The 23,798-nt window shown below is 40.2% G+C and overlaps 3 protein-coding genes across 3 annotated transcripts; all 3 read left to right on the top strand.

Moving 5' to 3' along the window:
- The first annotated feature begins 247 nt into the window (after positions 1-247).
- LOC138901886 (uncharacterized) lies at positions 248-2,457 on the top strand. The gene is made up of 3 exons (XM_070189683.1): positions 248-790; positions 1,618-2,097; positions 2,194-2,457. The coding sequence occupies exons 1-3, from the start codon at positions 248-250 to the stop codon at positions 2,455-2,457; spliced, it is 1,287 nt and encodes a 428-aa protein (XP_070045784.1).
- Positions 2,458-9,267: 6,810 nt separating this feature from the next.
- On the top strand, positions 9,268-9,663 carry LOC138901887 (uncharacterized). The gene has a single exon (XM_070189684.1). The coding sequence runs from the start codon at positions 9,268-9,270 to the stop codon at positions 9,661-9,663; it is 396 nt and encodes a 131-aa protein (XP_070045785.1).
- A 6,805-nt stretch (positions 9,664-16,468) lies between these two features.
- On the top strand, positions 16,469-23,690 carry LOC104096034 (abscisic-aldehyde oxidase-like). The gene is made up of 10 exons (XM_009602317.4): positions 16,469-16,861; positions 17,653-19,308; positions 20,148-20,407; positions 20,501-20,710; positions 20,818-21,036; positions 21,166-22,131; positions 22,227-22,322; positions 22,529-22,627; positions 22,765-22,954; positions 23,167-23,690. Exons 1-10 carry the CDS (start codon positions 16,720-16,722, stop codon positions 23,388-23,390), a joined length of 4,062 nt encoding a protein of 1,353 aa, XP_009600612.1. The 5' UTR covers positions 16,469-16,719; the 3' UTR covers positions 23,391-23,690.
- The last annotated feature ends 108 nt before the right edge of the window (positions 23,691-23,798 follow it).

A 23,798-nucleotide genomic window follows, 5' to 3' on the forward strand; every position in this document is an offset into this window, starting at 1 on the left:
TACAAGCCCCACCTTTTTCATACACAAAATCATTTTTGAGGAGGATGCCAAACCCTCCGTGGAACATCAAAGACGATTGAATGAGGCCATGCAAGAGGTAGTAAAGAAAGAGATCATCAAGTGGTTTGATGTCGGGGTAGTTTACCCCATTTTCGATAGTTCGTGGACCTCGCTGGTGCAATGTGTCCCAAAGAAAGGGGGCATGACTGTGATAACAAATGAAAAAAATGAATTGATCCCCACAAGAATGGTCACCGGGTGGAGAGTGTGCATGGATTATAGAAAGCTCAACAAAGTTACGCGAAAAGACAATTTTTCGCTTCCATTTCTTGATCAAATGTTAGATAGGTTAGCCAGACGTGCTTATTATTGCTCCTTGGATGGATATTCCGGATATAACCAGATTCTTATTGCACCCGAAGACCAAGAGAAGACCACCTTCACTTGTCCATATGGCACTTTCACATTCTCGCGGATGCCATTCAGGTTATGTAATGCACCAACAACTTTTCAGCAGTGTATGATGTCCATCTTCACTGATATGGTGGAGGACTTTATTGAGGTTTTCATGGATGATTTCTCTATCGTGTGGTATTCTTTTAAAAAGTGCGTGGATAACTTGGATAAGGTATTGGCATGTTGTGAAGAAACTAACTTGGTGCTGAATTGGGAGAAGTGTCACTTTATGGTCAAGGAGGGCATTGTCTTCGATCACATGATTTCCAAGAATGGTATTAAGGTTGATAAAGCAAAAATTGAAGTGATATCCAAACTCCCTCCCACTACTTCCGTAAAGGGAGTGAGAAGCTTTCTAGGTCATGCAGAGTTTTACCGCCGATTCATCAAGGACTTTTCTAAGGTGGTAAACCCCTTGTGCAAACTCTTGGAGAAAGATGCCAAGTTCCTTTTCAATGAAGATTGTATGAAGGCATTTGAACTAGTCAAGTATAAGTTGACTACCACTCCTATTATCACCGTGCCAAATTAAAGATTACAATTTGAGCTCATGTGTGATGCAAGCGATGTAGCAGTTGGTGCGGTATTGGGGCAATGAATTAATAAGATCCTTCATCCAGTCTACTATGCTAGCAAGATCATGAACGAGGCCCAAGTCAACTATACGGTGACAGAGAAATAACTCTTAGCCATTGTCTTTGCTATGGAGAAGTTCCGCCCGTACCTAATGGGTACAAAGGTAATTTTTCACATCGACCATTCAGCACTTCGTTATTTGATGAGAAAGAAAGACTCTAAGGCAAGGTTGATGTGGTGGGTGCTTCTATTGCAAGAGTTTGATCTAGAGATTTAAGACCGAAAGGGTAGTGAAAATCAAGTGGCGGACCACTTGTCCAGATTGGAGGAGGAGGGGAGGCCACATGATGGCCTTGAGATCAATGATTCATTTCCTGCGAACAACTCATTTCCATTTCTATGACTGGGATGCCATGGTTTGCCGATGTGGCCAACTATCTTGTGAGTGGCATTGTTCCGAATGAGTTCTCCTCAAACCAAAGGAAGAAGCTCAAACGGGACTGCCTGGACTACTATTGGGATAAGCCATATCTCTTCGAAATTTGCACTTATGGTATTATCCGGAGATGTGTTCCAGAAGAATAGGAATTGGGTATTCTTGAATCTTGCCATTCTTTGCCCTATGGTGGTCAACATGGTGGAGCGAGAACTGCCACAAAGGTCCTAAGTTGTGGATTTTATTGGCCTACCTTGTACAAAGATGCTAGCGAGCTCGTTAAACGTTGTGATGAATGTCAAAGGGCCGGTGGGATCTCCAAGAAAAATGAGATGCCTCTCACCACCATCTTGGAGATTGATATTTTTGATGTTTGGGGCATTGATTTTATGGGTCCGTTTGTGAGCTCATGTGGAATCACCTATATATTGGTAGCAGTGGATTACGTTTCCAAATGGGTTGAAGTTGTGGCTTTGCCCAACAATGAAGCTCGGAGTATGTTAGGTTTCTTGAAGAAGAACATATTCATAAGGTTTGGTACTCCAAGGGCCATCATTAGTGATGTAGGCTCATATTTTTGCAACAAAGCCTTTGACACTTTACTCTCCAAGTATGGTGTCACTCACAAGGTGTCAACCTCTTATCACCCCCAGGCAAGTAGACAGGTTGAAGTCTCCAAAAGTTAGATCAAGAGTATTCTATCCAAGACTGTCAATGCAAATCAGACTGATTTGTCAAGGAAACTTGACGATGCTCTTTGGGCCTATAGAACAGCTTACAAGACTCCAATTGGTATGTCTCCGTATTGGTTGGTGTTTGGGAAAGCATGTCACCTTCCGGTGGAATTAGAGCATAAGGCCATGTGGGCATTGAAGAAATTGATCGTTGAGTGGGATGTAGCTGGCAATCTTCGGGTGGAGAAATTGAATAAACTTGATGAGTTCCAGTCCATGCTTACACCAGTTCGTCCTTGTATAAGGACAAGATGAAGTACCTACATGATAAGTATATCAGGAACAAAGAATTCAAAGAAGGTGACCTTGTTCTTTTATTCAACTCTCGGTTACGGATGTTTTCGGGAAAGCTTAAGTCAAAGTGGAGTGGTCCTTTTGAAGTGGTACATGTGACTCCTTTTGGTGCTATTGATTTGAAAAATAAGAATGGTGAGATCTTTAGAGTCAATGGGCACCGGGTGAAGCACTACCTTGGTAAGGTTGATGATGGCCACGTTGTGGCATTGCTCCATTTCAAATGAATGATGGTAACATGCATCGTGCCGCAACGTTAAATTGGGCGCTTTTTGGTAGGCAACCCATGTGTTTTTCTTTCTTTTGATTTTCTTGTTAGATTAGGCATTGTTTTAGACCAACTGGTTGTGAAGTGTATGCAGGAATTGGGTGTGCAGTGCAGAAAATGGACAAGACAAAAATTGGCCAAGTGGTGAAATTGTACAGATCGCGCTAGAATTATGCGTCCTCACAAGCCCTTCACGGCCTCACAATTCTGTGTGCGGTCCCACAGCTGAAAGATGTAAAATGACAACTCTCTGAAGTTTGACCTAACAAAATCCCTTAAGGATTCGCGGCCGCGATCAAAATTTTGGGGACCATATAGATTGTGCGGCCGCAACCATTTTTACGCGGACCGCACCACTGAATCAGCTGCTGAGTTAGAAAAGGTAAAGAGTGTGGACATGGTCGAGTATAAATAAGACTTTTTAAGACAATTCATACTTTACACACTTTGACCTCTCAAGCACAGTGCACTCTTTGTTGTTTTCAATATCATCCCATATTCATCAATTGTTGATTTCCTACTACATTTCATTACTGGTATGTTAATTTCAATGAATTAATTTCATCTTTTTCTTTTCTTTTCTCTTTGTTGTAGTTTTCTTTTTATCTAGGATTAAATTCATGCCAAAAATGTCAAATTGATGCTTAAATCTTGTTTAAAAGCATGTTGGTAGTGTTTGAAGTTAGTAGCCTTTATTGTTCAATTGCCAAAAATCATACCTAATTAGTGAAAACCCTAGTATTAATCGTACTTCAGTGCCACTCTGATTTGAATTTTGCGGCCGCACATATTTTTGTGTGGTCCGCGCTAGAGTATGTGGCCGCCATACAAAATTCTACGGTCCACAATACCCTAGGTTGAAGGCACTTATCATTGCTAAGTTTGTGCGACCGCACTCAATTTTGTGCGATCTGCGGTTGGTTTTCATGGCCGGACTCAATTTTGTGCGGTCCGCACAATTAAGCTTCAGAGACCCAACAAATCGATTATGCGGCCGCACTCAATTTTGTGCGGTCCGCGACGAGTTTTCGCGGCCGCACTCAAACGTATGCGGTCCGCGCTGAGGTAACTTCAGAGAACCAATAGTCTGAACCTGGGATTTTCGCGGCCGTACTTATTTTTGTGCGGTCCGTGATGGGCAATCTACGGCCGCACTCATTTTTGTATGGTCCGCGATGGGCAGTCCGCGGCCGCACTCAATTTTGTGCTGTCCGCGCTGCCCTGTTCTGAGAAGCAGTGCCTTTCTTTCCAACTATAATTCAATAACCCATGTTGAACCCCAATTGTAACTGACTTTCACTACTTGTTTGTTGCAGACATTGGTGCATTCATGCAGTCGAGGTGATACTTCCAAAGGGAGGGCAGAATCCTCCCGAGGCCGGGGTAGAGGAAAACCTAACATGCCACTATCAGTCCAGAAAGTCTTGGGCAAAAAGACTACTCTCAGTAGACCACCTCCGGAATCCTCAGACACTAGTGAATACCTCCCATCCCGGGAAATGTCTGAGGGGAATTCTGTACAACCACAATCGGGGGCACAATCACAACAATTCCCCGATAGACTCCGTTTAGTCGATGAACCTACCTCCTCCTCTAGTTCTTTTAATGGCTCAAAGGGAGGTAGTCAGGCATCTGAACCATCTTCCCCACCTGCTACAACACCTGCCACGATAACTACCCCAATCATTTTAGATGATGATGATAAGGTCCCGGATGACGAAAGAGGGGGTGACACAGTTGTGGGAGGCCTGGCTAGATCAAGAAAGCCAGAGGTGTGGTCTGATAGATTTGTAAGTGAGAAGGCGTATGGAAAATTTCGGGAATGGTGGCCCCAAAGGTCGCTCACTCTTGAGCGACAATTCATAACCAAAGACCTAATCCAGCACAATCCGAATGTACTAAAGCAATTTACGGAGAGAAAAGGATGGAAATGGTTCACCTGCTGGATGCATGATGCAAATGAATACCTTGTCAAGGAATTTTAGGCCAATGTTGCCCACATCAAAGAGGATACAAAGGTAACGAAGGTCCGAAACTTGAAAATCCGGTTTGATGGCCACGCACTGAACACATATATAGGGTTTGAGGATATCGAGGCAGTGCAATACCTGGAGAAGCTAGCCTTGGATGATGCAGTTCGCCCATGCCTAGCTGAGATACTTTCTATTCCTGGGACAACAACTGCATGGCTCACAACAGGAGTTCAAATTGTCAGAGCCACCCTTAACGTTGAAGCAAAAGGGTGGGCAACATTCGTGTGCAGCTGTCTTGACCCGTGCCAGCATGAGAATGTCCTTCCACTCCCCCGGGCAGTATTGGTAGCTTCCATCATGACAAGCTATCCTATTAATGTAAGAAACTTGATGTCCTAAAACATCTCCAATGCAGTCCAGAAAGAAGAAAGATCGTATCCCTACCCCAACTTCCTCACAGAGTATTTCCAAGACCAAGGGGTAGAGCCGAGACATTTTGATGTGGAGGTGAAGACTAAAAAGCCTTTCTCATGGTACCACCTCTAGGTTGCGGACAACCCTAAGTTCAAGGGTAAATCCACTACCTCCACTGGCCAGCCTGAAGAGCCAAGGGTAGTGGCCACCGGGTTAGTTGCCGAGCCCTCCACAACAGCCGGTACTTCTGCCGGAGAAGCTGTCATGCCTCCTCCTTCCTCTAGACCATCCCTCTCAGTGCCACTGGCAGTGCCCACATCTTCTACCTACCCTCAGACTACACTGCGGGTTTCACAGACACTATCCAGTCTCAACAACTGGATGCAGGCAGCTACCATAAAGCTGACTGTTATATCTAGTGCAGTGGCAGCATAGTCTTCAGCCCCATCAGAGCATCAGGTACCTCCATTAGTGGAGGACTCTTTGAAAAAGATTCTAGACAACCAGAAGAAGATCCGGGAGACTCTTGATACACATGGGAGGATTATCAAGGATTTGGGGAACCAGATAAAGAAGATGCGGAAGCCTCAGGCATCTAAGGAGTCGGTAGAGAAGTTTAACAAAGAGGTTGAGAAGATTGCTTCTACTGGTGATATTCCACTGGACGTGCTCATGGAGGAGACATTCCCAGCAGCACATGCAGTAGTGCCCGAGGCATCAGAGGCAGCATCTGGCCAGTCTGAGGAGCCGGCTACCACTACACACACTGCTGCGGAGCTGATTCAGATGCTCAACAATCCCATAGTCCCCCAGTCCTCGACTCTGTTCTCTTTAACAATCCAGCAGCTTGAGAGGTGAGGTATTGAATTGCAAATCCAAGTTCCGTGCCAATAAGTCTAGAACTTGCCCTGAATGTTTGTCTAGGCGAAATTCTAAGTGTAGCTCGACTTGAGAAATGATTTTAGGCTCTCCTTGATCCAATTTGAAACTTGAAAGCTTCCGTAGCCTACCAATGTAATATCCCTAGTCAACCCCTTTGAGCCGAAGCCCTTTTTCATTCAATAGCCATGTTATAAGTCTTTATCCGTTTTATAATGACCCTCTCTTGGCACCCGATCTTTCCTTAGCATTCTTGATACAATTGGCAAAATCATAAGTTTGGGGGATTGACGAGGAATGTGAAAGTGATAAAAGGTACAAAAAAAAGAGAAATTGAAGAAAAGGGAAGGCAAGGAAAAGAAAGAAAGGCCAAAAAGAAATATGCCAAAAAGAAAGTGAATAAAGTAGAAAGTTGAAGGGATTCAAAGAAAGCAAGGATGAAAAGCATGGAGTGATTAGAAAAGGAGAAAAATGATTGTCATGAGCAAGAAAGAGTGACATTACGTCTCTCTAGTTCCCCTAAGGAAGAAGAAAATGACTCAAAGAGTCAAGGAAGTATGAGCCAAAAAGAGGAAATGGAGTGCTTAAGGAAAGATAAAACTATCATATGCCGATAAGTCCTACCTTGATCCAAAAACCTTCATTACGTTCCCGCAAAAGCCCTATATGATTTCAAGTTGAGTGAGCTTACATTAGTAGTTATTTACATAAGGGGCGAGCTTATGGTACTTAGAGCAGGACTTGTGACATTCTTTTGAGAAAGATGAGCACACTTTTTCACAATCCTTGTTTTGAGTGTTACATTCTAAAGTGAGATTTGCTCATGGAGAGTAGAGGAGGAGGAGTTTGGGTTCCACAATGACCTACGTGATAGAGCGAGCTTCCTTGGTGAATTAAGTCAACTCTTGATGCTCTAGTGTTACATTAGAACTATGGTACTCAAATGGTCAAAACATGGTGTTGTTGATAATTCATTTGTGTTGAGGTTAATTGTTAGTTCCAATAGATGCATGATTGATTCAACTTAGGCCAACTGAAATATTATTTTTTCTAGTGGAGGTTGGAATTAACTCATTTGCTTGAGGACAAGCAAAAGATTAAGTTTGGGGGAGTTGATAATTAGGGATTTTAACCTATTATTTTCTCTCTTTTACTTGTGTTTTAGGCCAAAAATGCTTGAAGGTATTCCCGGAAACTAATGAAATATACTTGCTTGCAGGAATTGTTCAAAATGAGCCAAAGGAATCAAAATCAACTCACAAAGGAGTCAAAAGTTAAACAAGAACCAAGCCTGGGCAAAGAGGTCTGAAGCGCGGACCGCACAAATATTGTGCGGCCGCAAAAGCTATGACGCGACCGCGATCAAAATTATGCGGTCTGCAAGAGGGAGATCCAAGAGTGTTATTTACGGCTAATTGATGAGCGCGGATCGCACCAGAAATGTGCGACCATGAAAGTCCCTGGCGGTCGCAATTAAAATTACGTGGACTGCGATGACTGAGATTCAGAGAGCTGACAACTTGAGCAAAAGAGAGAAGCGTGGACCGCACCAGAATTATGCAGTCGCGGAAGTCCTTTGTGCAGCCGCGATCGAAATTATGCGGTCCGCAAGATGAAGAATCAGAAAGTTGATTTCAAGCCAAACTCAAGAACGCGGACCGCATCACTTTTATGCGGCCGTATAATCTAGGGCGTGGCCGCTCTTAGAATTACGCGGTCCGTAAAAGTTCAGCTCAACCCAGATCCAAAAGAGAAGAAGGCGGCCCGCATCAGAATTATGCGGCCGCACTCAGAATTACGCGGCAGCACAACCTCCACATGGGCATTATTGTCAGATATTTTATATTTTCAACTTAGTATAAATAGAACTTTTTGTCATTTTTAGGGTATGTCAGGGTTATGTAATGTTTTGTATGAGCACCTGTGATGGCTGGTTTTACTGTTTTTGGAAATATTTGTACTAGATTCACTTCTTAACATTAGATTTTCATTCCATAAATTAATATTATGGATTTTATCTTCATTTCATATTTAATTTCTATTATTTCCATGAGTAGCTAAACCCATAGCTAGGGTTGTGACCCAACCCTAGTGTGGGTATTTAATGGTTATTTGATTTTAGGCCTTGAATGTGATTGGGGTAGTGATATTTAGCCTAGTTATTGCTAGAACTCAAGCATTAATGGTTGCAAACCTTTATTCATGCCTTTATGACTTAGTCTCTACTTGAGAAAGAGGGACTAAGTCTAGGAAAACTAGGCTTAACAAGGAATTGGGGTGAAATCAAGAAATTGATTGCACTAATTAAAGGGTTAAACCTAGAGATAGTAATGCCCAAATTGAGCTAATATCACTTAATTTGCATGAATACCCATTTGGACTTGAAACAGCCAAATTAGAAAAAATCACTCAAACTTCTGAGAGGTATAGAGTGAGTACCCGGGTGTGATAGCTATATTATAATCCCAACTAATGAAGCTTGCCCTAGATTTTGCTACCCTCTAAATATCCACCTAGGTAGAAATCACTACCCTAGTCTCTTTAAACATTTGAAAAAAACAGCCAAAAATATTGTCCTTAGTTTCAATTATTACAATCTTTAGAGTAAAGTTAGAAGTAGAAATCAAACCCAAACTTGTGGAAGTGTAACTAGATTCAAAACTTGTAATTAACTTAGATATACACCTAATCCCACATTCTAACTCTTTGTGGAATCGATCCCGACCTTTGTTCGATTTATTATTGCATCGATCGCCTCGCTACTTAATTGTGGTATGGGTTTGGGTGCGATCAGCGGGGTATTACCGTCGCTTTGTATAGGGATTCTAATCTATTGCAACTCCTATGACCAGGCTGACCAAGAAGGGTGCTCCGTTCAGGTGGACAGACGAATGTGAGAGATTTCAGAAGCTCAAGACAACTTTGACTACAGCCCCAGTATTGGTATTGCCTACAGGTTCGGGGTCTTATACTGTATATTGTGATGCATCGCGGATTGGTCTCAGCACGATGTTGATGTAGGACGATAGGGTGATTGCCTACGCATCCAGACAACTGAAGGTGCATGAAAAGAACTATCATATCCACGACCTTGAGTTAGCAGCTATTTTTCATGTCTTGAAAGGTTGGCGGCATTATTTTTACGGTGTTCCTTGTGAGATTTACACTGATCACCAGAGTTTGCAGCATCTGTTCAAGCAGAAGGATCTTAATTTGTGTTAGAGGAGGTAGTTGGAGATGCTTAGGGATTATGATATCACCATTTTGTACCACCCCGGGAAAGCCAATGTGGTAGACGATGCTTTGAGTCACCGGGTAGAGAGTTTTGGGAGCTTAGCATATCTACCAGCAGCAGAGAGGTCCATGGCGATGGATGTTCAGGCCTTATCCAGCCAGTTTCTGAGATTGGATATTTCTGAGCCGAGTCGAGTATTGGCTAGTGTGGTCTCTCGGTCTTCCCTTTATGATCGTTTCAGGGAGCGTCAATATGATGACCCCCATCTAGTTGTCCTTAGGGACACGATCCAGCACCGTGATGCTAAGGGGGTCACTATTGGAGATGATGGTGCATCGAGGATGCATGGCAGGCTATGTGTGCCCAATGTAGATGGTTTGCGCGAGTTGATTCTTTAGGAGGCTCACAACTCGCGATACTCTATTCATCCGGGTGCCGCGAAGATGTATCAGGACCTGAGGTAGCATTATTGGTGGAGGAGGATGAAGAAGGCCATAGTAGAGTATGTGGCTATATGTCTAAATTGCCATCATGTGAAGTATGAGCATCATCGATCGGGTGGGTTGCTTTAGAAGATAGAGATTCCGGAGTGGAAATGGGAGCGGATCACTATGGACTTCGTTGTTGGTCTCCCATGGACTCAGCGGAAGTTTGATGCAGTTTGGGTGATTGTGGACAGGCTGACCAAGTCAGCTCATTTCATTCCTGTGATGACTACCTATTCTTCCGAGCAGTTGGCTCGAATTTATATCCGCGAGATTGGCAGGCTTCATGACATACCGGTATCTATCATCTCTGACGGGGGCACGCAATTTACATCACGATTCTGGAGAGCCGTACAGTAGGAGTTGGGTACTAGAGTGGAGCTGAGCATAACATTTCACCCTCAGACGGATGGACAGTCCGAGCGTACTATTTAGATACTTGAGGATATGCTCCGTGCTTATGTGATAGATTTTGGGGGTGCTTGGGACCAGTTCTTGCCACTTGCAGATTTTCTTACAATAATAGTTATCAATACAATATTCAGATGGTGTAGTATGAGGCTCTGTATAGTAGGCGGTGTCGGTCCCTAGTGGGTTGGTTCGAGCCAGGCGAGGCTAGGTTATTGGGTACGGACTTGGTCCAGGATGCCTTGGAAAAGGTTAAGGTGATTCAAGATAGACTTCGCACAGCCCAGTCCAGACAGAAGAGTAAAACAAACCGAAAGGTTTGTGATGTTGCATTTATGGTTGGAGAGCGGATCTTGTTCCGGGTTTCGCCTATGAAGGGCGTTATGAGGTTTGGAAAAAAGGGAAAGATGAGCCCAAGGTTCATTGGTCCTTTTGAGGTGTTGCGACGTGTTGGGTTGGTTGCTTCTGAGCTTTCCTTACCTCCCAGCCTAGCAGGAGTTCATCCGGTATTTCATGTTTCGATGCTCCGGAAGTATCACGGTGATCCGGCTCATGTATTGGATTTTAGCTTAGTCCAGTTGGACAAGGATCTATCTTATGTTGAGGAGCCAGTGGCTATTTTAGATAAGCAGGTGAGAAAGCCAAGGTCAAAGAACATTGCTTCTGCGAAAGTTCAGTGGAGGGGGCAGCCGGTCGAGGAGGCGACTTGGGAGACCGAGCAGTATATGCGCAACCGTTATCCTCATCTTTTCACTACTTCAGGTATGTCTATATGCTCGTTCGAGGACGAACGATTGTTTTACGAGGGGGAGGATGTAATGACCCGACCAGTTATTTTGAGAGTAATAGTCCCGATCCCCTATTTACTGTTTCCCCCCGGACCTTTTTATGCTTATGTGACTTGCCGGGAGGTTTTATTTTTGGTTTCGGAGTATTTTGGGACACTTAGTCCCTAAATAGAGGTTTAAGCCTTAGGATTTGGACCGTAGTCGGAATTGTTTGAAGACGACTCCGGAATGGAATTCTGTCGGTTCTGTAAGCTCGTTAGGTGATTTTGGGTTTAGGGGCGTGTCTGGATTGTGTTTTGGAGGTTCGTAGCTTATTTAGGCTTGAAATGGCGAAAGTCGAATTTTTGGAGATTTTGACGGTAGTGGACTTTTTGATATCGGAGTCGGATTCTGATTCCGGAAGTTGGAGTAGGTCCGTAATGTTGAATATAACTTGTGTGCAAAATGTGGGGTCAATCGGACATGGTTTGGTTTGTTTCGGCATCGGTTGTCGAATTTGGAAGTTTCAAGTTCTTTAAGTTTGAATCAGAGGATGATTTGTGATTTAGCATTATTTGACGTGGTTTGAGGGCTCGACTAAGTTCATGTGGTATTTTAGGATTGGTTGGTATGTTTGGTTGAGGTCCATGGGGCCTCGGGTGAGTTTCGGGTGGTTAACGGACTTGGAATGGAAGTTGAGAAATTTCTGAAGTTTGGTCTTTTGCTGGTATGATCGCACTTGCGAGGGTATTAGCCGCAGGTGTGAGGCCGCATTTGCGGTTGGTTGAGCGTAGGTGCGGAAGGGGTGGAGATCAGCAGAGGTCGCAGGTGCGACGGTTTCTTCGCACCTGCGATAGCGTAGATGCGGACCAGCCAAGGTTAGTCATTTTCGCAGGTGCGCCCACATTTTTCGCACCAGCGGGCGCTCAGGTGCGAGCCCAGGCTCCGCAGGTGCGGAAATGCCTGGGAAATGTTTAAAACCGAAGGGCTTTGTGATTTTTCTCATTTTGGACTTTGCAAACTCGGTTTAGGGCGATTTTTGAGAGCATTTACGAGGCATTTCTTGAGGTAAGTCCCTTGTGCTTATTTTTTTATCGATAATCTCACTTCCCCATTTAATTTTCCACCTCGTTAGTGTGTATTTAAGGTGAAATTTGGGAGTTTGAGGCTAGGGATTTTGAATGTTTGATTGGTAGATTTGAAGGACCATTTGGTGTCGGATTTTAGTAAATTTGATATGGTTATACTCATGAGTGACTGAGCATTCGGATTTTGTGACTTTTACCCGATTCCGAGACGTGGGTCCGAGTAAACATTTAAGGGCGAATTTCGGAATTTTTATTAAAGTATTGATTTCATTAATTAGATAAGTCTATCATGGTTGTATTTATGATATGTAATTACTTTTGGCAAGATTTGGGCCATTCGGAACCGGATATTCGTGGAAAATGCATTTTGACCGATTGATTGACCTTGGTTCGAGGTAAGTGGCTTTCCTAATCTTGGGGGGGGGGAGAACTCCCCGTAGGATTTGTACTGATTTGATATATGAGCGTCGTGTACGTGAGGTGACGAGTACGTACACATGCTAATTGTGTAAAAACCCGATTTGTCTACTAAGTAATAACCTGATATCTATCTTATTTGAGTTTCATCAGCATGTATAGTATCCTGCTAGATTAGAATAACATGCCTACTTGCATTAACTGTTTACTTGAACCACGTGCAGTATATTTAGTGAATTTACCTGCCTTTCCTTAACTGGTACTTAGGTTGAACTGTAGGATTTCGTGTCGTAACTATTGAATTCTATTGTTTCGCTGTATATTTACTTTGGGACTGCGGAACGGTATTTCGGGAGATTCCCATGTACTGCATATTTACTTTGGGACTACAGAACGGTATTTCGGGAGATTCTCCTGTACTGCATATTTACTTTGGGACTACGAAATACTATTCTGGGAGATCCCCCTGTACTGTATATTTACTTTGGGACTACGGAACGGTATTTCAGGAGATCCCCCTGTCTTGCATATTTACTTTAGGATTACGAAACGGTATTCCGGGAGATCTCCATGTACATTTATGTTTGGGACTACGAGACGGTATCTCGTGAGATCCCCTGTTGTATTCTGTGTACTGAGCTATTACCTTCTATGAATTCTTTCTTGTTAAATTTCAGTCTTTATTTTTCTGCGATATTTCATTCTTGCCTTGCCTTATTATTAATTATACCAGTAGGGTCCTGACCTGACCTCGTCACTACTTGACCGAGGTTAGGCTTGGAACTTACTGGGTACCGATTGTGGTATACTCATGCTACTCTTCTGCACATGTTTGTCGTGTGCATATCCAGGTGCTCCTTATCAGCCGCACTATCAGTGAGCCACGCCAGCTTTGGAGACTTCAAGGTATATTTTCCACGTCTGCAGACCTCGAAGTCCCCTTCTACTCTTCCCCATGTTCATTATCTTCTGTATTTTCTTTAGATAGACTCTGATGTATAGAGACACTAGATTTTCCTTCTGTAATTTGTGATTCATGATGTTCCGGGTTTCGGAACAGTTAGTTGTTAAAATTATATTTTCATTTCATTACTCCGCAAATGTTAGGCTTACCTAGTCGTAGAGACTAGGTGCCGTCACAATGTCATACAGAGGAAAAATTTGGGTCGTGACATACTGCTTGTATTATGTTGTTATTTTCTTATAGATAGAAATGCACATATAAGTTTGAGTGCGGTTTGAATTATCAATTTACATACTTTAAGAAAAGCAATTAAGTTTACGACCAAAATATTAACTTGTGATTCCTTAGATTTTAATAGAATTATCTCTTGTTGAGTCGGTGAACTCACTCCATTCCACACTACATATTTACTGATTCAAAAGTCCGGGACGAGCCTACTAATTGAGCACTCTTCCTATAGTCCGAGTTAGGGCCATTCAAAATCGAATCGAAATCGTTAGCCGATTCGAATTGATGGCTTATTAGTTTATTGGTATCGAATTATCGGGGTAATGGATGATGAACAGATTGAGATTTTATAATTAACGGCTTAATACTTTGGGGGCGGATTACTCAATTTTTTTATTGGGTAAACTGTTAACCGGTAAGAATTTTTATATTGATACTTTTACCCTTATGTAAAATGACTATGCAGCTGCTTTTGTGTTGGTTCAACTGGTTTGAGCTTTCTGTGTTATTCAACTTGAAATGATAAAAGCCGGACATTTAGCTCATATTATAGCACAGTAAAATTAGGCGGAGCTGTAGTAAGATGGATAAAGCTAGTTTTCTTCATGTTTAGGATGCTCATCTGGATTTTGTATAGTGCAATGAACTGAAACTATGTTCTTTGAATAGATTAGCCGGTATGTGTTATGTCTTCCTTATAAGTAGTTCTTGCATGTACTAGATTCTAAGGCGACTCTTCAAAAGTACTGCTAGATTAACAAGACAATCTTTTGAATTTGAATCTGACATAAGTCTGAAAGTATCGACATGTCATCTTACTATGGCCGTTTGGTATTGATTGTTCAAAAATTTTCTATTTGGGTTAGCCGATAAATCGCCCGATAATCATTAATCCGATACCAATCCGCCCATTGTCTTATTGGATGGCTAGCGGATTATTATATTTATAATCCGATAACCGTTAAGCCGAACCGTTAAACATAATTATCCGCTCGATAAGCACCCCTAGTCCGAGTGGTAAGGATCACATCTTGTTCATCAATTTTATTATATATATATATATATATATATATATATATATAGAAATAATACAAAAATAAAAATATTGAATATAAATGTAAAAGAAGACACAATTTTTAAATACAGTAATTTATCTATTAGCGTCATTTACAAAAAAATTTGTATACGACATTGTATTTTCTCCTCCTCCGATCCGAGTGTTAGTTGGGTGGCGATCCCACATGTCTCAATGTTTATGACTCTTAGAAGTTCCAAGAACCTTGCATCGCACGTCTAGTTGATATGTTCTAGGATTTAACTTGACATAATGTATAATGTAAAAATTATTGTCTTTTTCTGAGATTTTGTGTATGTCATGTTTGACATCTTTGGCATATTTTTGAGAATATTAGGAACAAGGATTAATGGTTCATATAGAGTGGGGTGATCGGCACAAAAAGGACTTTTTGGGGTGATCTTAGCGGAATGTCCTCAAAATTAATAGTATTTAAAAAATAATTTTGGATTCGCACAAGCTCTTAAGGGGTTTCTATAGCGGATTAAATTGTAGATTGAAGTCGATCCGATTGTCGTAATTTTGCTCTTCGGGATTTCTGTATCAATCTTGGAGTTGATGTTATTATTACTCTACATATCTAATTGTTCATTGAAGTCTATCGAATTGTCATACTTTTGCTTTTCAGGGATTTCTCTATCAGGTCGGTAGAGTTTGATGATATATTTTCTCTACCTATCTGTATTTTGAGATTTTTGTAGTAAATTACTAAAATTTGTGTTTGAACTAAAAATTTAACCACAAATTATCAGCATTCAAATGGTTTTAGCAATAATCGATCATTAACTTTTTCTTTTCATCACCAAACAAGAATTTCAAGCTTTTAAAAGTTGAAGAACTACAACGTTCAAGTAAAAAAAGAAATATTTTATTAAGACCGTAAAAAATAAGAATATTTCGCCGGGACCATCTGCGATGCTAATTTGTATATAAGGGTGCGCTATATTCACTACGTACCCCTAGTCTGGTCCTTTGACAACAAATTTTGTGATCTGCCTACATAAATCATAATAGAGATAGACTTGGGGACCATTTTAGAAAGCCGGTGGAGCAAGGAGCAAGAAATTCTCTAATTTTCATTTTTTTTGGTCCCCTAGAAATTTCAAACATTTCTACAACTCTCTTTAAAGAAAAAAAATACTTACAAGTAAAAATAGAGAAAAAGGGAAGGATAGAAACATAATGTGAAAAATCATATTCTCGTTGTTCTATTTTAAATAAACTATTTTTGGGAAATCATATCTCTTTAACTACTACTATTACTTTTAAAAATTAAAATTTTAAAAAGTGAACCAAATAACCTATACACAAATCTTGTATGTATATTAAAAAGTTTACTAGATAATTATAAATATTTAATTATAATCAATTATTATTATATATCAACATTTAAATTCAGAATCAACGTCTCATTTTTTAAATATGTGTGGAAGTTAATATCCAGAGTGGAAAAATCGTCATAGGAAATGAAATAAAGAAAGTGCGCGGTGATTCTCTGACATGTTTCTTCCTTATCTGAAATGGTACTACTTACTGCTTAATTCTTTTCCTCAAAACACAAGCCTACGTGGCATCTTTTTAATGCTACTGCGCCATATATAAATATTCTTATACAAAAAAGTCAAAACAAAAAGAAAGTACAAAAAAATTGATGGCCGTCCCCTTCAAATCCTCTTACCTTAGAAACTTCTCAAGTAGTGGACTACATGAAAACATAGATGCTTTAAATAATATAATTAATAATTGTTAATTTATTTCCTCCAATTAAATAGCTTCGAGAAATGAAAAGAACATGTTGAGTTCAAAATATTAAGTTGGCTGTTTGACCATTATGCATGTGGCATAAAGCTTTTGGGAGATACTATTTGGAGTTTTGGACACCAAATTCAATTCAATTCAAGATTGTTGCTTTTTCTTTTAACTGATCATTCCCCAGCTTAAAAAGTAGAAAAAAAGCAGGAATTTGATAAAGGGTCTGTGTTAAGTTAACCCAAGAATCTTGGTTTTAAGGAGTAGCTATTAATGGAACAGAAAAAAGGGAATTTAGTCTTTGCAGTAAATGGAGAGAGGTTTGAGTTGCCAAATATTGACCCCTCTACTACTTTACTTCAGTTCTTGCGTTCTGAGACTTGTTTCAAGAGTCCTAAACTTGGTTGTGGTGAAGGTAATTAATTCTCCTAATTTTTTTTAACCACTCTGTTGCATGTATACAATATGTTTGTTTTGGTGCTAATATAATAAGGAATACTAAAAGCTTTGGATTTACTTATATTGGTGTTTCAATGGACATGTTAGTTTTGTTTTATTTCTGCACTTTGCTTGGAAATTGACAACTTCTTCTGTAGTTTTCTCCAAATGATATGGCCTTTCTTTTCAATATCTTGAGAGATAAGGTTACTTATCATAAAAATATTTATAAAAAAAAAAGTGTTAAAGTTTTTAATATATGCATGATTATATACATACTAGGCTAACTTCTGTAGTTTTTCAATGTACAATACATGTTAAATGATACTATATTTTGTTCCTTATATTCTGACTTGAGACTAGATGGAAATCCTTTTCTCTTCATAAGCTTTTTAAAGGTGTATCATCTCTTCACCTTCCATCATTAATTTTGATTCCAATTCTGTTATTCTGTGTTAGTTCATCATTTAGTCAAAGTTGATAGTATGCCCCTTTCGCAGTAGTGGAGCTAGAAATTTCACAAAAGGGTGCAAAAGTATATATAAAGAAGTAAACACATGAAGAAAATAAGGGGATTCAACATATAGTATATATACATAAAAATAATATTTTTCTTTAGCTACACAGTGTATTAATTTTCGGGCAAAATGGTTTCAATGACACCCCTTAGCTTAAAGTGGCTCCGCAACTGCCCTTTCATAAGTATTTTTGTAACAAGTTCTCAATTTTGGGTTCAGAAAGAACTTAATTTAATTCTTATGATTACAGGTGGTTGTGGGGCTTGTGTTGTTCTGGTCTCAAAGTATGATCCTAAGCTTAAAAAGGTCGAAGATTTTAGCGCGAGTTCATGCCTTACACTTCTTTGTAGTTTAAATGGTTACTCAATTACTACAAGTGAAGGCCTTGGGAACACCAGAGATGGTTTTCACTCTATTCATGAAAGATTTGCTGGTTTCCATGCTTCTCAATGTGGCTTTTGCACTCCTGGAATGTGTATGTCATTTTTCTCAGCTCTTGTCAATGCCGATAAAGGAAACAAGCCGGATCCTCCACCAGGATTTTCTAAGCTTACTTCATCTGAAGCTGAAAAGGCCATAGCAGGGAACCTCTGTCGGTGCACTGGATACCGGCCTATTGCTGATGCCTGCAAGACTTTTGCTGCTGATATTGATATAGAGGATTTGGGGTTCAATTCTTTTTGGAAAAAGGGAGATTCCAAGGAATTGAAAATAAGTAAATTACCTCCTTATGATCCAACCAAGAATTTTAGTACATATCCGGAGTTCTTGAAAAGTGAATGCGCCACAAATTTGGACTCCACAAGGTACCCTTGGTACAGTCCTACTTCCATTGAAGAGCTGCAGAGCTTGTTGAACTCCAGTGTGGCGGATAATGTTGCGAGCTTTAAACTGGTCGTTGGTAATACAGGCACAGGTTATTATAAGGAAACTCAGCGATATGATCATTACGTTGATCTCAGGTATATTCCTGAACTCTCAATCATCAAAAGAGATCAGACAGGCATTGAAGTGGGAGCAACTGTGACTATCTCTAAACTTATAGCATTCTTGAAAGAGGAAAACAAAGTCAATTTGGGTCCATATGGGAAGCTGGTGTCCGAAAAGCTGGTTAACCACATGGAGAAGATTGCTTCACCATTTGTTAGGAACTCTGCTAGTGTGGGAGGAAATTTGGTTATGGCACAAAAGAATGGTTTTCCTTCAGATATTGCTACATTATTTCTTGGTGTGGGTGCTACCGTTAGCTTGATGACCGGTCATGGACTTGAAAAACTCACATGGGAGGAATTATTATCGAGACCGCCAATAGACTCAAGGACCGTGCTTCTAAGTGTTTGGATCCCATTTAAAGAAGAGAGTTCTCTCAAAACCTTTACTAAGTTTTTGTTTGAGACCTATCGAGCTGCTCCCCGACCTCATGGGAATGCAATAGCATATGTAAATGCTGCTTTTGGGGTTGATGTTTCTCTCTGCCAGAACGGCATCCTGATAAACGATATCCGGCTGGCGTTTGGTGCTTATGGTACAAAACATGCAACAAGGGCTAAAATGGTAGAGGAATATCTAACAGGGAAAATATTAAATGCACATGTTTTAAGTGAAGCACTTAAATTAGTCAAACTAGCTGTGGTACCGGAAGATGGGACTTTACACCCAGAGTATAGATCAAGCTTGGCCGTCAGTTATGTTTTTCAGTTTCTTTATCCCTTAGTTGATGTTCATTCTGCTATTGTCAATGGAATCAATGACATCTCACTCGAGGAAGTTTCAAAAAGTAGTAATGATAGTCAGGGGAGAAAACAAACACTACTGTCTTCTTCTAAGCAGGTTGTGGAATCAAGTAGCGAGCACTATCCAGTGGGTGAACCAATGAAGAAGGTTGGAGCTGCCATGCAAGCTGCTGGTTTGTACTCTCCTTTGGTATTTTATTTCATCTTGTGCATGTTAGGACACGGTCATCTATTAAAGGCCTATGAGTGTTAGACAATCGTTAAGTTTTAAGTTAATTCACTTTAACCATGCAAATTTATAACTTCTTGTCTAGATGAATGAATCATCTTATACAAACAATAACCCAGTGGAATCCCACATGTGGGGTCTAGGGAGGGTACTGAATATGCAGGCCTTACCCCTACCCTGGGAAGGTAGAGAGGCGGTTTCCGATAATGAATCGTCTTATACATTCACTATATTTGCGTTCCCTAACATCTGCTTATGTTTTATGTATTTTCTCTAAATTAAATGCAATTCAATAGAAATTCTACTTTGAGTATACACAAATTTTCTCATCAGAACCTGACTATATGACCAACAATTACTAGGAACTTTTGAGAAACTTTTGTCGTTGTAACCTAAGAAAAATTGATTTAGATTCTCAGACATCTCGTTTAGATGCTTGTGAAGGGTAGAAATGTGTTCTCATGAACAGGTCTTTTTGTTTCTTAAGAGATGTTCTGGACATTCCATATGGATGATTGAGCTTTATATACTGTGAATTTGATAAGTGATATTTAAAGTGAAAAGAGGCTTGAGCTTTTGATGTTTTTTCCCTCTGTAAATGGTTCAGTATTTTCTCAGATCAGCTCTTGTGGTCATTTCTTCTCCTTTTCTGTAGCCCTTGTTGTCATGTATTTCCCCTTCCATGCTTTTATTGGTTTAACACAAAATAGTCTATGTGCCTCTTATTTTAACAATAACTTTGTTCTGCAATATTCATCTTCTGGTTTATAATATATTTTGCAGGTGAAGCTGTTTATGTAGATGACATTCCGTCACCACCAAACTGCCTGCACGGAGCATTTATCTACAGCACAAAACCATTAGCAGGTGTAAAAGGAATCCATCTTGAGTCTAATTCATTAACAGATGGATTCACCGACATTATTACTTTCAAGGATATCCCAAGTGGAGGGTCAAATGTAGGATCTATTACAATGTTTGGTCCTGAGCCTTTATTCGCAGACGATCTCGCCCGATGTGCTGGCGACAGAATTGCAGTTGCGGTATGAAACATTAATTTCTCATACACTTTTGATCCATAAATTTTTTTTTAACTATTTCTTTTTGTTGTTCAACATGGCGATCTAATGACATAGGTTGCTGACACTCAGAGGTCTGCTGATGTGGCTGCCACAACAGCCCTTGTTGAATATGACACTGTAAATGTAAATTCACCGATTTTAACTGTCGAGGAAGCTGTTGAGAAATCTAGCTTTTTCCAAATCCCGCCATTTCTATATCCAAAACAGGTTGGCGATTTCTCAAAAGGAATGGCTGAAGCTGATCACAAGATTCTCTCTGCTGAGGTAATTTTGATTTCTCTATAGTTCCATAGCATGTCTAACTGTAGTAGATGTACGCTAAAGGTTAAAATTTTCTATTGATTGGCTCTTCTTCTAATGATCATTTCCAGGTAAGACTTGGTTCCGAGTACTATTTTTATATGGAGACACAGACTGCCCTTGCAATTCCAGATGAAGACAACTGTATGGTTGTTTATACTTCAAGCCAGTGCCCTGAGTATGCGCAAAATGTGATTGCCAGTTGTCTTGGTGTTCCTGAACACAATATCCGTGTTATTACAAGAAGGGTTGGAGGTGGCTTTGGGGGCAAGGCAGTCAGAGCAATGCCTGTGAGTATATGGAAAAAATTAGTAATAATAATAAAAAGTAGTACTAATAATGCCTGTGGATGTTTCTTTCTCGATCTGTTCCAGAAGAGAATTCCGGCTCTGATGCCAAAGTTTATGTATGATTTTCAGGTTTCGACAGCCTGTGCACTTGCAGCATACAAGTTAAGGCGGCCTGTGAGGATAAATGTCAACCGGAACAGCGACATGATAATGACAGGAGGAAGACACCCAATGAAAGTAACATACAGTGTAGGATTCAAGTCAAGCGGAAAGATCACAGCATTACATCTTGATATATTGATAAATGCTGGGATTTCGGAAGATATAAGCCCCCTCCTACCATCAAATGTGATTAAAGCATTAAAGAAATATGATTGGGGTGCCTTATCTTTTGATGTAAAAGTATGCAAGACGAATCTTACCAGCAAATCAGCTATGCGGGCCCCTGGGGAGGTGCAAGGATCTTATATTGCCGAAGCTATAATAGAGCATGTAGCGAGTTTACTGTCAAAGGAGGTGGATTCTGTCAGAAATAATAATGTTCATACATTGGAAAGCATTAATTTATTCTATGATAACATCATAACTGAAGTAGGAGAATATACGTTGCCTAGTATCATGGATAAGTTGGCCGTGTCCTCGAGCTTTTTCCAACGTAGCAAGATGGTGGAACAGTTTAACCAGAAAAACACATGGAAGAAAAAGGGTATTTCTCGACTGCCAATAATGTTTGAAGCTATGCAACGACCGACCCCAGGAAAAGTCAGTATCCTGTCGGATGGATCAATTGTTGTAGAGGTTGGAGGGATTGAAATCGGCCAAGGGCTATGGACAAAGGTTAGACAGATGACTGCATATGCTCTTGGTTTAATTGAAAGTAGTTGGAGTGAAGAACTTGTAGAGAAAGTACGAGTCATACAAGCAGACAGCTTAAGCTTAGTGCAAGGTGGGTATACGGCTGGAAGCACTACATCGGAATCAAGCTGTGAAGCAGTTAGACGTTGCTGTAGTGTCTTGGTTGAAAGACTGACTCCTCTGAAGAAACAGTTGCAGGAACAAAATGGCTCTCTTGATTGGCCAACGCTCATTCGCCAGGTTTGTTTTCCCAATTTTTCACTTGGTCACTCTTTCTCGCGTGTTAAATATCTGAGTTTGGAGTTCTCTCCCACCCACCTCCCTTCTTTTTGCAGGCACAAATGCAAGCAGTAAACTTAGCAGCAAATTCTTATTATGTACCAGAATCCAGTTCCATGAGTTATTTGAACTTTGGTGCCGCTGTCAGTGAGGTAAACTTGTGTTTTCTGTTGCTTTTTCCGGTTTGACTATCCATGTCTTTGGTAGCGTTCCCTGCTTCAGTCTGCTTCAATGATTATCGATTTTCGGTATGTTTGAGTGCACAACACTTGGCTGGAAACTCTGATTGTGGATAATTTTGCGGCCAATTTATTCTTCTGAAAAACATTCTTAGTAATAGCAAAAGCTCTTTTTGCAGGTGGATATAGATATTCTGACTGGAGAGACTACCATTTTGCAGTCGGATATTATTTACGACTGTGGGCAGAGCTTGAATCCAGCTGTCGATATGGGACAGGTTCATAACAGTCTTGCCTTTGTTGTATAATTTAGATTTTGTAGTTGGAATTTTTGTGTAATTGAGAGGTGCATCATAATCTATTCTTGATCGTAAAATGTTCTAAATAGCGGCAATTTTTTTTCTTTTCCTTGCAGATTGAAGGAGCTTATGTACAAGGAATTGGATTTTTTATGCATGAAGAATATCTTACAAACGACGATGGGTTGATGGTCTCAAATAGCACTTGGACATACAAGATCCCAACAATCGACACCATACCCCAGAATTTCAACGTTCATTTGGTAAACAGTGGACATCACGAAAAACGTGTTCTCTCTTCCAAAGGTATTATTTATTTTCCCTACCCTTCTGTCAAACAAGTTCACCAAGTTCTTTGCTTGTTCGTTTATATCTGCAAAAATCATGAAAAATTTTCTACTGATTCTTCACTTAGTTGAGAGGAAAATGTCGCAAACTCATTTCAAGATAGTATATCATATATGTATATTCATTAGTACAAACTGTTGAACCTAATATGATTAATTACTATTTTGCAGCATCTGGCGAACCGCCACTGCTACTTGCAGCTTCAGTCCATTGTGCAACAAGAGCGGCTGTTAAAGCAGCAAGAGAACAACTCAAAGTTTGGGGCAAGCTCGACGAGTCTGCTTCAGAATTCTATCTGGATGTTCCTGCCATATTACCTGTTGTGAAGACGCAGTGTGGTCTAGATTATGTGGAGAAATACTTAGAAAGTTTACTGACTCAGAAATCTAACTAAATCGCGGAATATCACACAGTTGGAGACATTTTCTGTGGCCTGGATCACAAGGACAAGTGCTCATCATGTCTCAAATGATACTGAATACTTGTTTTTTCTTCAAATCTTCTTAAGAATTTGAACTGTTCTGTTTCCAAAAAGTGGATGATTAAAGTTTCTTTTGTTATTTTGTCTATAACAACCTTAGTGTAAATTCAGATTGTATAGCAGTAAAAATAATAGTATTGTGTATTCAACTGAATTATAGTTGAAGAATTAGAGAAATAAAGAGTTTTGTAGTAAATTTCATCTTTGGATCAAGTCGAATTTTTTACTGGAAACTTGTGATATCCTATTATTCAATCTTCTTATGGATTTATATCTCACCTCATTGTTTATTTTGGTTATTTAGACCCAACTTGGGACCAA

This window comes from Nicotiana tomentosiformis, chromosome 11, assembly GCF_000390325.3.
Source record: "Nicotiana tomentosiformis chromosome 11, ASM39032v3, whole genome shotgun sequence".
Lineage (NCBI taxonomy): Eukaryota > Viridiplantae > Streptophyta > Magnoliopsida > Solanales > Solanaceae > Nicotiana > Nicotiana tomentosiformis.

Coding starts and splice junctions, on each gene's coding strand:
- LOC138901886 (XM_070189683.1), top strand. CDS start 248: ATGGTCACCGGGTGGAGAGTGTGCATGGATTATAGAAAGCTCAACAAA. Junction 791..1,617: donor AACTCCCTCCCACTACTTCC/GTAAAGGGAGTG, acceptor CCAGAAGAATAG/GAATTGGGTATTCTTGAATC. Junction 2,098..2,193: donor AGTATGGTGTCACTCACAAG/GTGTCAACCTCT, acceptor AATGCAAATCAG/ACTGATTTGTCAAGGAAACT.
- LOC138901887 (XM_070189684.1), top strand. CDS start 9,268: ATGCTTAGGGATTATGATATCACCATTTTGTACCACCCCGGGAAAGCC.
- LOC104096034 (XM_009602317.4), top strand. CDS start 16,720: ATGGAACAGAAAAAAGGGAATTTAGTCTTTGCAGTAAATGGAGAGAGG. Junction 16,862..17,652: donor TAAACTTGGTTGTGGTGAAG/GTAATTAATTCT, acceptor TTATGATTACAG/GTGGTTGTGGGGCTTGTGTT. Junction 20,408..20,500: donor GCGACAGAATTGCAGTTGCG/GTATGAAACATT, acceptor CTAATGACATAG/GTTGCTGACACTCAGAGGTC.